This window comes from Hyposmocoma kahamanoa, unplaced genomic scaffold, assembly GCF_003589595.1.
Source record: "Hyposmocoma kahamanoa isolate Upper Pololo Valley unplaced genomic scaffold, ASM358959v1 86, whole genome shotgun sequence".
Classification (NCBI taxonomy): domain Eukaryota; kingdom Metazoa; phylum Arthropoda; class Insecta; order Lepidoptera; family Cosmopterigidae; genus Hyposmocoma; species Hyposmocoma kahamanoa.
The window spans coordinates 17,862,716-17,882,873 of NW_020654289.1; the positions used below are offsets into that span (position 1 = coordinate 17,862,716).

The window sequence follows — 20,158 nt, forward strand, 5'->3', positions numbered from 1 at the left end:
CGCCTGTCCCTATTAAAATGTTAATGAACAAAAATTTATTTCGATACTAGTAGGTACAACTGTCAAAATGAGAATAAAGAAGTCAATAACCAAGTAATCATTAGAACGTCATAACATTCACAATCAGACATTTCTGGCAAAATTTTACCTTCTTTCACAATCTTTCGATAAAACTGTCGACAACAACTACATAGTGGTTTAAAATTGTATGAAAACTAGCAACTCTCAAATGTCATTTTGCTACGTCTTCAAAAGAGATTGAGAGAGAGAACTGTTATTTAATCCGCAAAATACAGAAAACCCTTTAAAGGTTTCTATAACGATAAAGTCCTTTATAGGGAGGCACCTTGGCTCTACTCCAACAAGAAGCAGAAGAGGGTATAACTCGGCTCGAACGTCGTCTGTACTTCCAAACGGCACACGGTCACTTCAAAGCAGGCTGTCCAGCTCTAGCTCTAGAAGTACTCTCCAAACTACCCGCAAGAGTACGAGACGAGAAACTGAAGCAGCCGGTTTCCGCGCCGTCGATAGAGGAAGCCCACATACATTCAGGACAACTGGTGGAAGACACAGTCAAAAGTACGACAAATTCTAGTCCGTTTGTACGTCACTGTGCTTTTATGTTTTGTTGGTTTGTCGTTTTTAATTAACATTTTTATTTTGTTATTCATTTTAATTCAGGAGATTTCATATTCACGTTCTCATGGTTAACTTCTGTTTTTCAGTTCGCGATTCTACCACGATTAAAGCATCCCTTACTTTTGTCTATTGACAAGTAGCTGAAGCATAGTAAAATAAGAGAACTATGATAACTCCGTACAAAGTAACAGCGCGGTGTATATCAGTGGGTCCTAAGTATAAGGGCCAAACTGACAATTTGATCATTTTCATTTTTTTATGGGAAATGCATCATTTGATTATAATCTATAAGGTAGCGCTAAAACAAAATCAAACATATTCAAGGAAATCTCGGAAGTCCAAGGAAATCTTGGAAATATACCAGATTGAAAGTTTGGAAGCCTTTCCTGTAATTTTGCGCTTTGGCCCTTATACACAGGACCCATCGACATGTGTGCGCTCCGCGCGCTGTCTATGGCCGCACGCATTCGCATAATAAAGAAAGGCATTTTGCAACGCAAGATTTTGCGAATATGTGCGTCCGTACACGGCGCGCGGTGGGCAAGCACTTACACAAGCCGCTGCTACTTTTGTAAGGAGTTATCATAGTCGTCTTATTATACTATGTCTGAAGCGTGCTGATGACCATATCGTGACCCTAAAGGCCATGGACTGAATATTCCCTTGAACATGTTCACAAATATAGGGTTAGACTAACAACCTCGCAGGACTATATTACTAACATCATAAACAACAACTTTTGTTCCTAATGACTTTTGATAATTTATCACATTTTACTTTCATACAAAAATAAATATATTTGAATAGATCGCTCTAAACGGAAATAACTCTGCGCAGCATGGGAGTGAGAGTCGTCGCGGTGGACGCTTGCACGTTTGAAATTACCTTACTACCAAATACCAATACAAATATAAAAACTGTAAGGTAGTACAACAAAAACTTAAAACTATCATCAAGATCATCCACAGCCCGATTTCACCCATTGCTGGTAGAGGCCTCCCGAAGTTTGTGCCATCTACCACGTCCTTTGCTAGCCGCATCCAAAAGTATATTTTTAGTAAATTTATTATGTTTCGTGAAAAGTCACGGAACAAAAGTTGTTGTTTGCAATGTTAGTAATATAGTCCTGGGAGGTTGTTAGTATTTTGAAAATAACCCTGTATATTCTTACTTCGTATATACGAGTATATACAGTCGATACCCTAAGATGTCTGACCCTCTTACCGACTGTTTGGTTTGGAGTAGGTCCGTGTGAAGAAAAGTGTTAAACAAATTTAACCTTTAACCAGTGAGCCGTAAAATACATTTTGCTATGAATTCCTTATTGCGTCATTAGTGAATCACGTTTTAAGAAACTTTTTAAGCCAATTTGATCTTTAGTTACACCACATAAATACAAATTTTAACAAAAAAGCTGGAGTTCCTTTACACTTTTCTATTGAATGCGTAAGAAAGCTCTCAGAATCAAAAGGTCGGCAAGGGGTCAGATACTAAGGTATCTTAAGGTAAGGCCTTAAGAGGCACCGACTGCACAAGCTTACGTATTTTAAATTAGGTTCCATGTATTCTTTATTTTTTTTTAGTTCCTACATCTCTCATAATCTAAATTCTATATCATATCATAACCAATTTTTTTTTTGCTCAACGCACATCCTTCAATGTAGTTTTTTTAACACAATCAGCTATTAAGTTTTTGTTTGTAACAGAGGCGGAATCAAACTCGATGGATTGGGGCGCAACAGCTGCGGACGTAGACTGGGGAGCGCCTGTATCCTCGACCAAGAACGACGAGTTGGTTCTTAACTGGGATGACGGTGATGAAGATAAGGGGTAAGGCTAAATGTCTGTTGTTCTTCATATTAAAACAAATTGTATATTTTCTGAGTGTGTTACAACTAAATCGTACAGAATATACAGAACTTTTACAAGTGTATCTGTAAAAAATGTCATATTAATTACAGTATTTTTTTAAATAACCACTTCGAATACCTTATCTCGAACTAGGGAATTCCCTGTGATATGAGTACAAGAGTCTATATTGGTTATATATATAACCAATTTAGAAAAGTACATTTATCCAATATGGGTCCGACCGGGAATCAAACCCAGGGAATCAACCTTCACAGTGCTAACCGCTGGGCCATTGTGATCATCAATCATGATAATTGGAAATTACCGATTCATATTTGCTGTACGCCCGTTTGCCCGCTTCTGAAATTACGATGGATAAAATTACAACTTGTAAGTTTTTTTTTATTCCGTTTAGATCTGAAGCATCAGGCACATCAACACCTCCGCTAGAAATGAAGATGGACAAAAAAGAAGTGGAACCAGAACCAGAAGTGAATGACATACCCGAGAAGGAAGACGAACCTCCGTCTGTAGACATTATGGCTCAACAGTTGAAATTTGTGGCCTGTTTGAAGATATTGATGGAGGAGCTTAGCACGCTCGCTACTGGGTTCGAGGTGGATGGTATGCTACTCAAAACTGTGTTCTGCACTTGTTAACTCATCAAATATCGCCCTAGTTATTGCCCACCACCTTCACTATCGTAACTGAGATTTTTGTTTGAACCGAATAACATCTATTTTAAAAAAAATACGATAAGAAGGTAAGAATTACACAATATTTTGTTCTTCTTAGGCGGTCATCTCCGTTATCAACTATATATCTGGCTGGAACGTGAAGTTGAGGCATTACGTCGTCTATGCGGCTACGCCTCCACCAATGGTAGCACAGCTGGCGGGGAGCTAATATGCGCAGACGCAGAGCCACCGCCGCTTCCTGACAGACCGACGCTGCACCAGCTCTTGATTAGAGAAAAGGCGGACTTTGAAGCGAAAGTGCAACGAGCTGTACGGAGGAAAAAGTGGCTTAAAGGTATGTCCGAAATGATTTAAAAATTTGCAAATTATAAACGATTTATTGCCAGATAATGAAACTGACTGTATAAACTTTGTTTTCTATTTGACGTTTAATTAGACTGAAATGGTGCTAAAGAAATTCCACTATGTTGATAAGCGTATCGTTATTGAATGTATCATTTACAAGGCTAAAAAGAGGGTATAAAGAAAATGGAATAATATTTTTGAATAAAATATCCATGACATAGTTGTTCAGTTTCATGGATCTTTTTCTCTCACTGTACTTTCCATTCTAGCCAACGAAACACTACTTCGTACTCTACTGTCCTACTGTTCCCTCCACGGGGCGGGCGGCGGCGGCCTGGCCTCCGTCCGAATGGAACTTGTTCTCCTGCTCCAGGAGTTAGGTCAGGACAAGCAGCATCAGCAATTGTTATCACCGTTGCCATTCCCTACGACTCTGCCTTTGTTGGCAGCTGCCGTGGCCGCCAATAACACAGTTGTTGCCGACCCCGTTAGGCATTTACAGGTGAGTGGATCACTGTTCCTGACATGATTTCTTTTCTAGCTAGAAACGAGTTTATGGAAAGTGTAAGAATTATGCCGACAAAACCGAACATTTTTAATATCATAATTCTGTTCAATCAAACTTTTTCTTTTTGTTTATTCAGGGGCTTTAATCGTTATTGAACATGTCAGCTCCATTAGAAAAACAGTACATTATAAAACACGTATTGTATAATATGTCATATAAGAGTTAGTGAGATATCTAAGTTTAAGTAGTCAAATTGAGAAGGTTAAGGTTATTCTGATACTTTCAATATTTTGAAAGTCTCAGTAGCCAGAATGTGTCTTATATTTATTCTGTCGAGTCCTGCAATGCTACAACGCCACCAGCAGCGCTAGCACGACAGGCCGCGACTTGCGCGAGAGCAATATCTCGCGCTCCTGTACGGGGAACCTATCAAGACTAGAAGTATAGTTTCGCCATCCACGTTAAGTTTAGCTATGAAGATTTTATTATATTTTGGATGAAATATAATAACACGGTGTTCTCGGTTCCCGTATTTTAGTACGAGATACATTTTTCGCCATTATACCGTATTATATTATACTGCAGCGTAAGAACTTTCAATGATATTGACTAAGAGGAATTGTCATCTTTCACTACCCATATTACTATATTTTATTATATAGTTCAAGCGTGCATGCTCTGAAGGGTTGTCTTATGATTTTTTTTCTGTAATCTATTAGTTAACAGTTTTTCTTTTTTTTGTATTTTTATTTTGCATTTTCTATTTAAATTAAAAATATTGATGTTATCTTGTGTATTGTTGTATACGCCAGTAAGGCCATAACGTATTGTATGAAAATGTAAGCGCGAAACAATAAAATTTCAAATAAATCGTGTGCTTTTAAAAACCTAATAATGGCAACCCTAATTATTCGTCGTTATCTAATTTATTTTTGTATTGTTTCCAGTCCGTAGCCCACGACATGCTAGGTACACTAGGCGAGTTGGGCATACCCGGCGGTTCGGCGACGCGAATCCTGCACACGTTGAGAGAACTAGCCGTCGCCCTATCCGCCTGCATCTATCAGAGCTTGTGCGACTCTGATACCTTCAGTATGAAGCATACGCATCATCATGATGGGTAAGAAAACGCCATAATGTTAAGAAAGTCATGAATAAAAAGAACAGAAACGTGATAACCAAATGCCGAGAACTCTTGCCTTTTATGTTGCTGATTCAATTCTCATCGAAAGGTGACATCACTGAGTCGTATGGAATCATGTATGTAGTGAACTAATTGTAGGACACTTTACGCAGTATACCAGTCTAAAACACTTCAAATTATTCAATTTAATTGTAACGGAAACATTGTAATGAAATCAGCATATGGAAGTTTACATTACTCTTAAAACGTGAAGGGATGATGTGAAGACGCATTTCAGTTTCATCGCGCTCACGCCGCGCGGCTGCCACGCAGTGACCGCGTGCATCTAACTGTCATTGCAAAATACGCTCTATTTATTTAGCCTTTACGTTGTAACTTAAATGAGCATCCCGGGCGCGCGCGGCTATCTTGTCTTTGGTCGCGCGGTTGTATTATTTCGAGGAATTCAAATGTTGCCAAGTAAACAGAATTCAGATTCGTCATTAATGTACATGAAAGCGCGGTAACTGGGTGGCCGCCGTGCGACAGCCGCGCGTAAACTTTCGTGTCGTGTAACTGGGCGCTAAAAGTATCACCTTCGTAGGCGTGCCCAATAGTGCAACACCCACGAGTTAATGATGATGAAGTAACAAAACCTAGGATTTTTGGGTGTTGACTTATTTCACAATGAGATCTTGATAATTGGCCTATTAGTGAATAATAATAATTTCAAATAACAACATCATAATAATAGGTCATAAATTCATCAATAGGCAGAGTTGTCAATCTATACGGAAACCGCTCCGTGCTCCGTGGGTAGAGCTTGTCTTGTTAGCTAAGTGAATTGTCTTACTTTTGCATATTTTTGTAGTATAATCGCCGAGACTCCTGGTTCAACGCATATGCTCGCGCGGCAGAGGCGTCATTCCATTGAAGAGCTCACCGTTACAACTCCGCCCAACAAATGGCCAGGTAAAAATAATTTCTTTATTAGAAAAATATATAAATAGAGAAGATACGCCAGAGAGAAAAGGAAAGACAAAACTTCGTGATTTGTAAACTTAAATGTGGATCACGATGGGATCTTTAGGGCTGACTAAAGCGTCACGCGTGTGGCTGAACTGAAAGCTAATGCTATACTAATATGTATTAGAAAAAAATGCAATATATTAGCAAATTGAAAAAAAGAATATAGTACATTATTTTATTAATAATTTTGATTAGATTAACCACTATACTTTTAACAAACAAAACTCACAAGATCAAAGACATGATGTTCTAACAGATAAAAAAGACGGTATAAAACTAGGGGTTCGGACCTCGACTCGTGTGTTTAATACATGTGAGAAAAAATTCATTACTCGTAATTCTTGCTGCATATTTTCTACATTTTTACCATAAGTCACCTGTAGGTTTGAATGTTGATTATCACTGTATGTAGATGGTTGACACAGATTTCCCCTAAACTTCACGGAACACTTCACATTAGTGCAGAATATTAACGCTATTTTTTTTTGCAGGAGTGTCAGCCCTTCGCGGCCTAGCATTGAGAGCGGCAGAAGAAGAAGATGCACCTCGTCTACCAGTGTTACTCGCAGAAGCATTCTGCGCAGTATACCTAGCTTTACTCGGCTGGTCACTGGCCGCTAGAGATGCGCACATACTGTACAGATTGGCTGCGGTTAACGTCGACGTCAAGTACCATGCGAAATTGTTTGGTGGCGGTGTTAAAAGGCTGCTTACTACTGCGCCTGCGCAGCCACAGGTCAGTAAATTCGTACTCCAAGCCCTATCACCCACTTGTTGTGTGTTGGGACCACGACTCATTTTCAATCATATATTCACTGCACTATTACTTGAATAGGAACAGTTTTGGAACAAGTACAATTTGTTACTTGATACACTGTAAAATAAATTCTGTTTAATGCGTAACATATAATAACAAGGTAGAAACTACAAGTAGGGATTCCATGGGCAGTGTTTATTATGTGACTGGCAACATATATATCAAATCTACAATCACTAATGCCAGACTTCATTCATTCGACTTTTCATTAATTCATTCATTCTTTCTTTCATCTATCGGTAATGGAAACTGTACTCAAAACCCATTCTTTATGTTTATATTTTTTGTTATATATATTTTTTCCACCGTTACACATTGCACGTCAGCGCGATTTTGAAGTTAGAAAGCAGTAATACAAAGAAATATTTCACTTTCCACCATCAATCATACAAGTATGTAGGTCAGTTGGTAAGAGCGGCAGCCACGGTGAAGCAACAGACTCAAGTTCAAGCTCAGTCATATCAAAGGATTTTTTTTCTGTGTGTTCGATTTATGTATCAATAATAATTATTTTTTGTGACATTACTCGACTAGTTTGTTATAATTATTAATACAAAGATCGAACAATGAAAAAAACAATCCTTCAATCCGGCTGGATTCGTACCAAACAGACGCTATGCCAACTAAGCCACGGAACGAACCAGCGGACCTTACGGATTTTTCTATGTGCTTTTTGCAGATCTTGTTTTGGTTTTTTAACGCCATCTGCGAGAAATATATTTCTTCACTCAGCCAGCAAATCTATTTCTTACAGCTACCAGTAGCTGACTAGAGATGTCGGTTTAATAATTGTAATTAAGTTTATTAACTGTTAGAATGTTTCACCGTCATGATATTCAATTTTCCAGCCAAAACTAGTAGAGCGTCCAGAAGGCACATCCGTCTGGTCGTCACTACGTGAGAAGCGAGCGTTACTCAACATGCGTCTCCTTGGCTTGGGACCATCGCAGCCTCACAAAAACATACAGGAAGGCCGGCCTACTTATAGGGAGCAGTTTGTACCGCCTATTTGCAGTATATTAACATTCCTGCTTACTAAGGTGATTTCTTTTTACGTATTTTAACATTGCCTAATTTTATTACTGACCATAGGAATATCAACCATCATCATCAAGTTATACAGACTGACAACAATATAAGTGCTCAGAGGAACTTTTCGAACCGATATCACTGTGACATTCCCACCATCACATCTGTCGCCAAAGGAGCCCATCGTCGATGCCTGGCATTCAAAGACCATACGGGCAACACATTCCTTCCTTCCTCTAGTCTGCAAGGTGTGGAATGGTCTCCCTTCAGAATAATTTCCTTAGAGCTATGACAATAGTGGCAGTAGAGCTCCTTGTGAAAGAGCTCGTCGAGGGAAGTACTGCCTACTAAAACTAGTAAAACCATACCTATTTCTGCCGCCAAGCAGTAATGTCAGCATTACTATGTCTCGGCTGTGAAATATAAGGGTGCTTGTCAAAAGCACCCTTATTGTGTATGTAATCGTATACAGGTTTATATTTAATATACAAACAACCTGACAGGACTATATTACTAACACCATAAACAACAACTTTTGTTCCATAACATTCAATAATTCATCAGTTTTGATATTCATGCGAAAATAAATATATCGCTCTGAACGGTAATAACTCTGTGCAGGACGGGGGTGGGAGTCATCCCGGAGGCCGTTTGCACGTTTGAAAAGTGTTAGATTGTACAACAAAAACTTAAAAGTTTATTTTTGGTAAACTTTTATGTTTTGCAAAAAGTCATGGAACAAAAGTTGTTGGTTATAATGTTAGTAATATAGTCCTGCGAGATTACTATTTTAAAAATAACTCCGTATTTTTTTTTTTGTTTTGGGCGATTGAGTTTGCGACTGCCTTTAAAAAACAACAGATAAGTGCAAAAATTAATAATAATAATCGTTGATGCAGACAAGTAGCCAACTAACCTTGTTCTTCTTCCATCTCTAGCCAACACCAGACCAAGACCCCGAAAACTACGACTATGACTCAGCGGAGTCGGGTGGTGAGGACGCGGAGGACAGCGGCAGTGACCCCGACGACGACGACATTTTTGACACCACTAATATCAAGTGAGTGACAATCATTTTTAGTGTTCATATGAATTCACTATTGGTGAGCACCAAATTTTGTACGTAAATTACATGGGCCGTGAAGCCTTAAGTCGTCCTTTATTTTTTATACATAGAGTTTCACGGCAAGGATATGTCAATATAAATGGAAAAACTACGTAACATTGCCCTTAATACGGTTCAATTGATCTGATATTAGCGAGTGTAAGTTTTGATTTTTTCGAATTTTATTTTAATGAAAAGTTATTGGCTTTAAAATCAAGTTAAACCCGAGGCCCGTTGGCGTGACGGCATGGCAAGGGATCGTTCATAATACTGATTCTGACATGCAAACGCACAATGACGTCAATTATTCGTAGTAATGTCAAAGCGTGACAGTGCTCGCGTCCAGTCTATTTTCAGATCAGTCGTAACGTTGCAAGCTGGTTTATTACCAGTTTATATATTTGAAAATCCAAATGAAGAATATTTTGACTGAATTACCTTCGAAAACCTACCGAAGCATCCCGAATGCTGCCGACTTGGTATTCGCAGCTTTGTTTTCTAGCTACGACCGTTATTGAAATTTCATCTGTAATGCTATTTTAAGATAATATGTATTTCATATCTAAAAATTCCTTTTCGCGTCGTCCCATCATTGTTAGTGCACGCCTTATGTAGCAAAAAATATGGCCAAATAGTTTCAAGCCATTGGCCATACATTTAACTAAAACAATACAAATGATTATAGATTATTATATATCAAACAATCGACTATAGATAAGTACAGTGTTGTAATGTTTTCTTCCAGGAAAGATAAGCGCAAGTTCACAAACACGGAACACTCGGATCCTGACTCGTACTCGTGGTACGTGATGCGCGTGGCGGTGCTGCGGTTGGCGCAGCAGAAACTGCAACAGTTTTTGCAGATGTCCGGCATTGAGATGTCAGGTAGAACTTGATACCTTTATTTATATTTAGCAAGAAGTATAAAGTATAAAGGCTTAATTGCTGATAGAATAATTTGCCTTGCGACCCTTGACAGACGACAGAGCGACACTCCAATTTGCTATAATCTATAAATAGGCTTCGCAGTGTAAATGTCGCTTAGCAGATGTCAGCTTAAGAACCAATTTCCATTAATCTACAATCTAGACTCGATTTTGGCGTACATGAGTTTAACTATAACTATTTATAGTAATAAAAAAATCGACCAATTGTTGATCAAACGTGAAGACAGTTGAAATTCGTTGAAAAATCAACATTTTTACATGTATTCAGAAATCAGTAGTTAGCATACTTGTTTATGACATCGCAACCGTAATAAAGCTAAACATTGTTTTGCTAAAATAGAACGGAGTATTGTTCTACCAATTACTTTATTTATTATCTTAAATTTTAGTTAGATATCGAAATGTATAATTTTTAGAATGTTCTGGTGAGTCGCTTTTATAATCGCGGTTCAAGCACGCTAAGCAAGTTTTTAAGGTCTGTGACAGCATTCCTCACACGAAAACTATTCTGTGAATGTTTTTTGTGGTAACCAAAACTTATTTATACCGACATCTCTGTCAGTCTTTGGTGCCTGTGAAGATACCCGAGAGTGACGAAACTTTCTCACATATTCTCACAGGTGACGCTGCTGTAAAAAGCCGTATTAACTCAATACCAAGGTCTGTAAAATTCGTAAGATCTGCTGACTTCATCTGTAGTTGGTAAGAGAGGTAGCGAAAAGGCAACAGCCGCTGGTTCGAGTCCAATCAGATAGAAGAAATTTTTCTTTGTGTTGTTCGATCTTTGTATCAATAATAATAATCAAAGCTTTTTAACAATTCCGTTTTTTATTAATAGAACTGGCCACTACAAGTCCGACAATCCACGCGGCGCTGCGTCGCTTAGACCAGTGGCAACAACAGTTGACAGAGACGTTAGAATCGCGCGCTCCACCAGTGGACTATATTCCTGGCTGCTTCCCTGATCAGCAAACTTCAGGACCACCGATTAATAAATACAAGTGAGTAGATATCATAGCAATGAGATGTTAAGAATAATACAGGAAAAGCAAAGTTTATTAAAGACAATAGAGAACCACAGGGAGGTCCTTGATGATGTTATTATAGAGATGTTGATATTTAATAAGAAGATATAACTACGAAATACAGCGCAAATGTGTTTCGTGTAAATATGTGAGTCGGCCAGTGGAATGTCAGCTAGAATTGCGAAAAAGATCTAGAAACAGGGAGACTGGTAGGCGGCCCGATGGAATCAGCCCGATAACATTGATATTCGGACTTTGTGTTCATGTCAAATCCATGTTCTACAAATAGTTTGTCAAAAAATATGCTGATTAATGACCTTAGGCCATTGACTTACAATTATATGGACGTCGGGTCCGCGCTAAAAAGTGTCCGCACTTGTAAGGCGCTAAAATCGTATACAGAGCGCCAAACTCCGCTTTAGTCTTCATTTGTTCGACTGACAGCGCGATACTGCGATGACATTACAATTTAAATTTCGAATAGGTTGACTTGGGACATTTTTTTCGTGGTTTTTGTATTAGACCCGTCGTCCATTTATTTGTAAGTCAATGCCTTAGGCTAAAGACCCTGTGAGTCTGGTGTCTTGATGATTTGTATTTCCGTTTCAGTGTTGCCTTCTATAATGCAAACTTTTGAGTAATGATTGAAACACAGGTTTGAATGACATCGTTTTTACAATATAGACAGATAATTAGTAAATGCAATGGTTTCAACAGCTTATCCGGAAAAATCGAATGTCAATGCCACCGCGACTAGCCTCCTGGAAATGGCATCGCATCTGACCGATATACATACATATCATGACGCCGCGGTTATTGTGAACGAATGACTCGGGTCAAGATACAGGAACAAATAGACGTCCATACCGTAATTGGCGATTGTGAGCTGAGATTGCGTTTTTACAAAATTTCTACGCTACATCTTTCTAATATATACATTTCGTATAGGTGTTTACTGGAGAAACACAACACGCCATTTAATACGTCGTTGTGGAGTTCAGCGCCCGCGAGAAGATTATGGAGCTATCTCGTTCGACAGGAGCCTGTTCAGGCAAGTTCTGCTCATATGTCTAACTTTTTAATTTAGTAATTTCCTAAATAATTAAATGATGTTACAAACGCTTTTTGAGACAAGGAAAATTACAAATAGCCGTATGGTGCATAATAAAATATCTCAATGGTAAAAATGTGAGAAGAAACGTTATACAAATATGAATTAAAGAGTCTATACAATCTCAAATGGCTTTGGTTGATTCCGCATGACAGTAAAAGTGTTGAATCAATCAATATGATAAAAATATATAGTAAAATTAAGGATATACATACACTGATTACTGTACTGTGTGAAAACACGATTCCTAAACATTTTCACGATAGATAAAAAACAGAAACTTACCTCGAACTTTTACAAGAAAACCGCTGCATTCAATAGGTACTTTACATGTACCAATTATTTTTTTATATCAACTGGACTAAATAGAACACGTATAGTATACGATATACATTTTTCAAATGGCTGTAATTTCGTTTGTAAAAAAAGAAATTCCGAAATAAAGCCAGTGTCCCTGCTGCTCGACCCAAGCAAAAGGAACCGTATTAGTACGGGAAAAATTTAAATTCGAGCTAAGGTACTATCGACTCTTAGGAAAACCACAATGGCGGGAAAGCAGTTCTTAGTAAATTAAATATGTTTTATAGGCAAAGTAAAACTGTTTTAAAACTTATTTGATCCTCAACATAATATATAGGCTCGTTGTACGGGTCAACGTACATTATTGTGCTACTGATAATGTGCAACGTCGCACCCTACATTGGACACGTACAAAATGTATAAATTATAATTTTGAATACAATAAAGGTAACTCCGTGGTATCGATCGAGTATTATTTCTACAACATCTTTGACATCTCTCTGCATCATCGCGCTGATATCACCTGACATATTCTGAAATATTACTGTACGAGACAGGCAGCTCGTACACTCGTGTTGCTTTGTGCGGCTAAATATATATGACTTTTTTATTGCAGGAGGTTTTCATCCGAGCAGTGTTCTCTCGGCGCCGCACGCAGTCCATGACGATCGAGCCGGGCGCGGTGGAAGCCCGTGGCAGCTGCATCCCGCACCAGCAGCGAAGAGACGACGAGCTGCATAACCCTGTCCGCATCATACATAAGGAGCAGGATTCCATTGCTGCTTTCTGTCTCAATCGGGTACTGTACTATTATTTTGTTTAATATCGCATTCCCGCTACGAAGTAACACCTAATTGGTCAGGAAAATATTTGAAAAAAATTAAAGCGGGATAGGTAAGCCCGAAGTCAACCAATCGTAAAACAGCCCAATTTTGTCACGTTTTTATTTTAACCAATGAAACGCTCAGTGTTTTATTCCCAATAAAATTTAATACATTCGTAATATAGGTCAAATAATGAACTATTTTCGTTTATTATTTGACTGTAATATCGCACCTTGGGAATGAAAGTGACCAAATTAAAAAAAATTAAGAAAATGAGTTTATACCGCAAAATGGACTTTAAAAATCATTGTTAATAAGGTTGTCAATTTGGAACTGACTCATTGATGCTCGAATGGCACAGACGAGAGAGAGAGAGAGAGAGTCTATGCCTTTTTAATATGTATGCCCACGGAATACAGTGGTTTCGTATTAAGTTGGACTCACAGAAGGACATAAAGTTGCCCCACATCGATTTATCAACCGTGTTTCAACGCCTGTCAATAACTATGCAAATCAGTGCTATGCGTATCGTATAATATACCCATATTCAGTGCACACAAAGATAGTTGTAGTAAGTAGATCGCGGAGAAATAGTAAGTGACCGTTCTTAATAGTAGCTCGTTTATTACTAACGAAGGTGCGATGGGGAAGCGCCACGCACATATGCGTCAATAGTACATTATCTAATACAAAAACTATTATTATTATTTTCTTTTATTTGCTCATGTCGTATTCTTTCACCATTAAAACTAGTCATTATTTTTTATGCCTATTCTAAGGTTGGCGGTGGTCTTCTAGCCGTAGCGACAGCTAGAGAAGTCCAAGAAATGGACGTATCATTATTACTACGCGGCGGCGCGTGGTGGGCCGAAGACGAGTGTGAAGTGGACTTGCTTGGACTCGCCTCAGACCCTGCCACGCTGCCCGACACAGGATTCTTGTTGATACAGCATCATGATAAGTGAGTGTTTGTGTTAAATATACATACGAGGATGTACACCGTCACTAAGACAACCATTAATGTAGTACAAATGGTGTTTTGCTGTGTAGCTTCTCTTAGAATGCATAAAAAGAAATACGCGTTAAAATGCTGTCAAATATATTTTAAATTTTAATAAACTTAAGAGCCTATCTGTGTAAGAGTTATAAGTATTGGCTTATCATCACATCAATAGTTTTCATAGACATTTTAAGACATTTTAAGACATTTTAATTTTCACATAGTATCTGAATCGAACTGTAAATACTCCGTGGTAATTATGCTGTACTGTTCCTTTGGCGTAAGTTCTGGAATATTCGTAGGACTAATTTCAGTTCTTCTAGTGACCGTTAGTGTTCGCTAACGACTATGAACTCTGTATAGTTATATCAGAAATGGCTTACCACATAAGACTGTCAGGTGACCTTATGTCTTTCCGGTTAAGGGTGGCCATTTAAACCACTTATGATTAATTCTGTCAAAAGTTTTACAGGCAGGCAGATAGTTATAATGATGCCCGTTTTGGACTCGCAAATTTTTTAATCGCGACCTGTTAAAAATTTATATCCATCTAAATATACGTTATAAAATAATATAAGTTTCGTTCTTAGAACTTTGAAATAAGTTGGAGAAAAAAAGATATGGATTTTTATAAATACGTAAGAACTTATGGAAAGCATTTGTTTTTAAACGTAAAGGGGTCTACAGACCGAACCCACCGACCCCGATGGTGTCGAAGGCCTTGTTTCTATAATCATGTCATAATATTAGACTAGATATAAGGCCGCCGACACCAAGCCCCTGAGCTGTGTCGCCGGTTTGGTGGATTCGGTCTGTCGCTTAATACGACTTAGGTTTTAACATTTTATTATAAGCCTCGTTTACACTTGCCATCATTTCTTCAATATAAAAAATAATGTATGAACGAAAATTACAATAATTGTGACACCGATACCTTAACTTGAACTTGACCCTCAAGTTCGAAGTTATCAGAAAATTCAAGAAATAATTGTCTCAACGTTGAAGAAATCATGTCAAGCGTAAATGAGATTTCAAATTAAATGTCAAAATCGAAGTTGTGCTACGTTGAAAAATTTATGCTAACAACTAACAACGTATTTAATTTTTTAAAGTATTTTTGAAAACTTGTATACCTTTTGCACAATTTTTATTTCATTCATTTGTGGAAGTGAATCTAAGTATTATTTTTAATGTGTACCCAACCATTCTTATCTTAGTAATAATATAATAATGTTTAACTCTGTACTACAAAAGTAACATATTAATGTTCATTATTAACATATCCTCAAAAAGAAAATGTTGCTTAAATCGGCTTTCTGTCGTTAAAAAAAAGTATAAATCTAGTATAATTATAATTAGAAACTGTATGGAAACAAAGTCAAAGTCAAAGATTATTCATTCCATAGGTAAAATAAATTTACACTTGAAAACGTCACATTTAAGCTACTGCTCGTTCACTAAGCTGACCTCTCTGAGAAGCTAGCAAGAAACTCTAGGGATTGCTCTTTTCAAATAAACTTAAATGCTATGGAATACACTTTGAATCAAATTTGTGTGGATTCTGGAGCCATATCGTCTTTCCATACATCTTTATCTAACACGTAGTCTTCAATTTTGTAATATGATTTTTCGATCAAAATATTTTTAATGTAGTTTTTAAACTTAGGAAATGATAAACGTAATATATGCTCCGGAATCTTATTGTAAAAACGTATACAGTTCCCCATAAAAGAGTTGTTTACCTTGGTTAAACAAAATCGTGGTAACATGAGTTTGGATTTAGCTCTAAGGTTAATATTATGGATATCTTCTTTCTTATTGAAATTATGTATATTTTTACGGGCATATAAAATATTTGAGTAAATGTACTGTGATGCCACAGTCATGATACCAGTCTCCTTAAACTTTTCTCTGAGAGAAACTCGAGAGCCTAGACGGTACACAGAACGAATGGCTCGTTTTTACAATACAAATATGGTTTGAATATCTGCCGCTTTACCCCACATGAGAATCCCGTAGGACATTATACTATGGAAGTAACTAAAGTAAACTAGTCTAGCAGTAATAACATCGGTAAGCTCACGTATTCTGCGGACTGCGTATGCAGCGGAGCTTAATCTGCTGGCCAGGGAAAATGTATGTGGAAACCATTGAAGTTTACTATCTAAGGTCACTCGCAAGAAGACTGCTTTATTAACACAAATAAAACCCCAAAAAAAAAATGTATCTGCCATTGACAGTTGCCAACTATTTTTTAGCTGGACTGTATGGAATTTGGGCATTGTTCTTTATTTATTTCATACTTTTCTTATAGACAAATTTGACATTAACAGTGTTAAGTTTGCAACATTACATTTTGGGCAAGACATCTGTGTCTGCACTACTTAATTAATTATTAATATTTCGGAAATCAGGGCTATCTATCAGGGCAACATGGGACAGATTACAAAACACATTGTCTTCCAGAGTAGACCTTGAGACGTTAACTTTTTAGCAGCAGTAGAGTATCTTGTGAAAGAGTTCGTTCAGGGAAGTACTGCCACCTTACCTATTTCTGCGACCAAGCAGTAGTGTTAGCATTATTGCGTTCCAGTTTAGAAGGGTAATGGTGCTGGTGAAATTATAGGCACATGGGACTCGTCAACTTATGTCTCAGGGTGACGGGCGCAGTGGCAGTGCCCCTCAGATCTTTGCGATTTAAAGCTCTGAGTGGCACTGCAACTGTTATAGACAGGCGTGTAGCTTACCATCAGGCGCGCGACTTGTTCGTCCTGTCACTGTTGTTGTTTAATTTTAAATTAACTTATCATTTTAGGTGTAATGGTTAACATAAACAATACTTAATTGACAAAACAATTGGAAATGTAATATGAATGCTGATAATATCAACGCTGTCTTTCGTCTTACATTATCAACTTGCTGATACTCACGAAAATCAATATCCTCGTCACTCCTGTCACTCAATTCTAAACAAAGTTTATTTTCAGACCAAACAGCGGATCAGTGCCCGGCACAGGCAACAGTTCACCTCTTAACCCCAACGCGCCTCAAATGCCAGTCGGCATGGCTAGTCAAACTGGACGAGGCGCTAGCGTTGTAAGTGTTGACACCCATTATAATGTCATAATTGTACTATATCAATACATTTACTTCAAAAGGTGGTGTTATTAGCACGCTTCAGTACCATTAAAATTAATAGTTTGAGTCCGAATTTAGTACGGGTCACATTACGCCTCTGCAACTTTCTGTTTATTGCTGTCCAGAAACAGCGTAGAGCATTCCTCTTATTAAAACTTTCTTCTAGCACTCTTTGGAAAATCACACATTTTTATGCGTTTCCATAAAAATCAGGTAGTTCAGGTTTGTCGCGGAAGCAGGAAAATGTATATATAATTATTTTTGAAGTCGCGGAACTGCTATTATTGTAGCTAGTTCGGACCAGAAAGATAAATTCCTTCGATCCGATGGACTCAAATCAGTGTCCGTTACCTGAACGTGGCTCGACCCAGAGCCAGTAAAAAAATCGATTCGATTGGACTTGAGTCCAGTCGAAACGAATGAATTTTTTTCTTTGAAAGGAGATTTTCTTTTTGTTTGTTCGATCTTTTTATCAATGATAATGACACTAGTGGAGTATTTTCACAAAAAATAGATGAAGATCATGGTGGTAATGACATCAGGATATTCGGTTGCAGAACGATGTTTTTTTTTAATTTATTTATCAGAATGTCGACTTAGTACTAGCGATATTAATACTGAAGCATGCTAATAAAATCCCATCCCAACATCATCGAGATTCCTTTCAGCAATAAGGTGACCATTTTATCGATATTTATTGATATTAACCATATACGTATGTATATTTCGTATGTATTGTGTATAATAACAAAACTAACATGTAATTATATTAAAAAGGGGTGACTAAATGACTCGGTATTTGTATTGTAAGTAATATGAACTTTATTTAAGTAATCTTGGTGCGGATTCTTAAGGCAAATTTTTAAATCAATTTGACTAAAAGTTAAAAACCCTAGGTAGATACTTTTGTGGAAAAGGTCCCTAAACCCTAGCTAGTCACTTTTGTCAAAATTGTCCCACACATATTGAACGATTTTCAGCAAAAATCTCCAATAGAACCATGAAATCAAATTTCAACTAAATATCCGCACCACACAAATGTCCGCCCCACTTAGCATTTTTGATCAATTTCCAATTCGAGTTAAAAACAAAACTGTCAAAATAATTTAGAAATCAATCAATCAACACCAATATTTAACTTTTTTATATACAGGCTTCTATTTAACAGCAGCTTTACTTATATAACAACTTTAACACTAATATATGCACGGGAGCAGCTCAATTAATGAATGCAATTCACAGGAGCGGCGCTCTAGCCAAAAACCTTCTGGTCACGAGGCGTATGTTGTCACAGTACGTTGACTAATATACTTTTTGTTGCGCTTTTACGGGTCAATGTAACTAACTTGATGGGTCCTTTGATGGCGTAACAATTATTATGTCATAATTGTTACAATACGCATCAAAAAATCCAAGATATTTATTCGCTATAAAAATGTTCAATCGTAGATTTCACCAGGACCTGTGATTTGAATATTTCACACATTTCTTACTTTTAAAGTTAAATTGATAAATAGAAACATACAATAACAATTAGAATTTATTTTAAAAATGGGAAGTAAAAATACAACATACATTAATAGCTATATTTTACATTGTTAAATGTTATATTGTCAAGTAAAAATCGTCAATATTATAGTAAGTAGCATTGAGTAACTAACAAATTATACAATTTCATTTTTAATTGTCTACACTTTAATTCTTTTATCATCTCTATTGGGAAATTTTGCTGATACTACCCACCTGGTAATAACCTAAAATTATTAGTATAAGGAAGTGTTCCCTTGTGAGCTCTTTTCCTTACGCAATATATGAGTTTACAAAAAAGTGAGTGCTCTTTGTTCCTGAAATTACTAAGAGATGCGTGGGCACTGAGGCAAAAGTTATGACGCGGTTCGTGCTCAACAGTGCGGTTTCTGTGTCCGAGCACATTATTGTAACAAAGGCTCTATCGTATGACTACACAATGAGACATCTGATTTATTTTCTCTGTAATTATTCCTGTTACGTAATGACCAAAAAAAATTGAATGAACATAGTTATGTAATGAAAAATATAATATCGATGCACTTCATAAATTAGAAAATTTAACTGTTATACTCGTATAAAGTAACTAACAGTAACATTTGTTTAGTATACTTTGGAAAAATTGGTACATAAAATATAAACAAACTCTGTGTTAGTTACATTTGCCTGTCAAAGTGTCCAACAAACTAACGTGTGGATATTGTAAATGTATTTGTCCGCGTGTCCTCGTGTCTGTTGTCTCAGCATTTCGCTCGCGCTTCTGTCCCACTCTAACTAATTGCTCTTGTTTTTTAGAATGAGATGGTTAACTTTATACTAACTAATATAGGAGTAAATGGATTAGTTGAATGCGTTTGTAATTGCCACGTTAATATCACAAATGCAAAGGCAATATCTAGTTTGTGGTGTGAGATGAATGATCGTGCTTATTATTCACTGTTAGAATGAAAGCAAAATACCACCGTATAAAGTTAGAATCACTTATTCTTGCAAGTGTCATCGAGGAAGAGAAAAATTTTTAGCGACTGGTGAATTATGTCAACGTGTTTTTTAACCTCTTTCGATAGTTACTTCTGATTATTTCATAAAACCTCCTAATTATGATTCGGGCATCACATTAGAAATAAACGTATCAATTATTT

At 37.1% G+C, this 20,158-nt stretch overlaps 1 protein-coding gene across 9 annotated transcripts in view; it reads left to right on the forward strand.

Moving 5' to 3' along the window:
* Positions 1 to 20,158, forward strand: part of LOC113234839 (dmX-like protein 2) — a 114,429-nt gene that overhangs the window by 82,187 nt on the left and 12,084 nt on the right. For 7 of the 9 annotated variants that reach the window (XM_026470352.1, XM_026470358.1, XM_026470356.1 and 4 more), the window contains 16 exons: positions 339 to 579; positions 2,346 to 2,469; positions 2,906 to 3,114; positions 3,286 to 3,522; positions 3,803 to 4,035; positions 4,989 to 5,161; positions 6,036 to 6,136; positions 6,685 to 6,929; positions 7,859 to 8,050; positions 8,978 to 9,099; positions 9,890 to 10,029; positions 10,930 to 11,092; positions 12,065 to 12,167; positions 13,144 to 13,326; positions 14,131 to 14,312; positions 17,339 to 17,447. In XM_026470352.1, coding sequence (XP_026326137.1) covers positions 339 to 579; positions 2,346 to 2,469; positions 2,906 to 3,114; positions 3,286 to 3,522; positions 3,803 to 4,035; positions 4,989 to 5,161; positions 6,036 to 6,136; positions 6,685 to 6,929; positions 7,859 to 8,050; positions 8,978 to 9,099; positions 9,890 to 10,029; positions 10,930 to 11,092; positions 12,065 to 12,167; positions 13,144 to 13,326; positions 14,131 to 14,312; positions 17,339 to 17,447 — 2,757 coding nt within the window. Of the gene's footprint in view, positions 1 to 338; positions 580 to 2,345; positions 2,470 to 2,905; positions 3,115 to 3,285; positions 3,523 to 3,802; positions 4,036 to 4,988; positions 5,162 to 6,035; positions 6,137 to 6,684; positions 6,930 to 7,858; positions 8,051 to 8,977; positions 9,100 to 9,889; positions 10,030 to 10,929; positions 11,093 to 12,064; positions 12,168 to 13,143; positions 13,327 to 14,130; positions 14,313 to 17,338; positions 17,448 to 18,731; positions 18,783 to 20,158 lie in introns of all 9 variants that reach the window. The other 2 variants (XM_026470353.1, XM_026470360.1) reach the window with 2 other exon arrangements.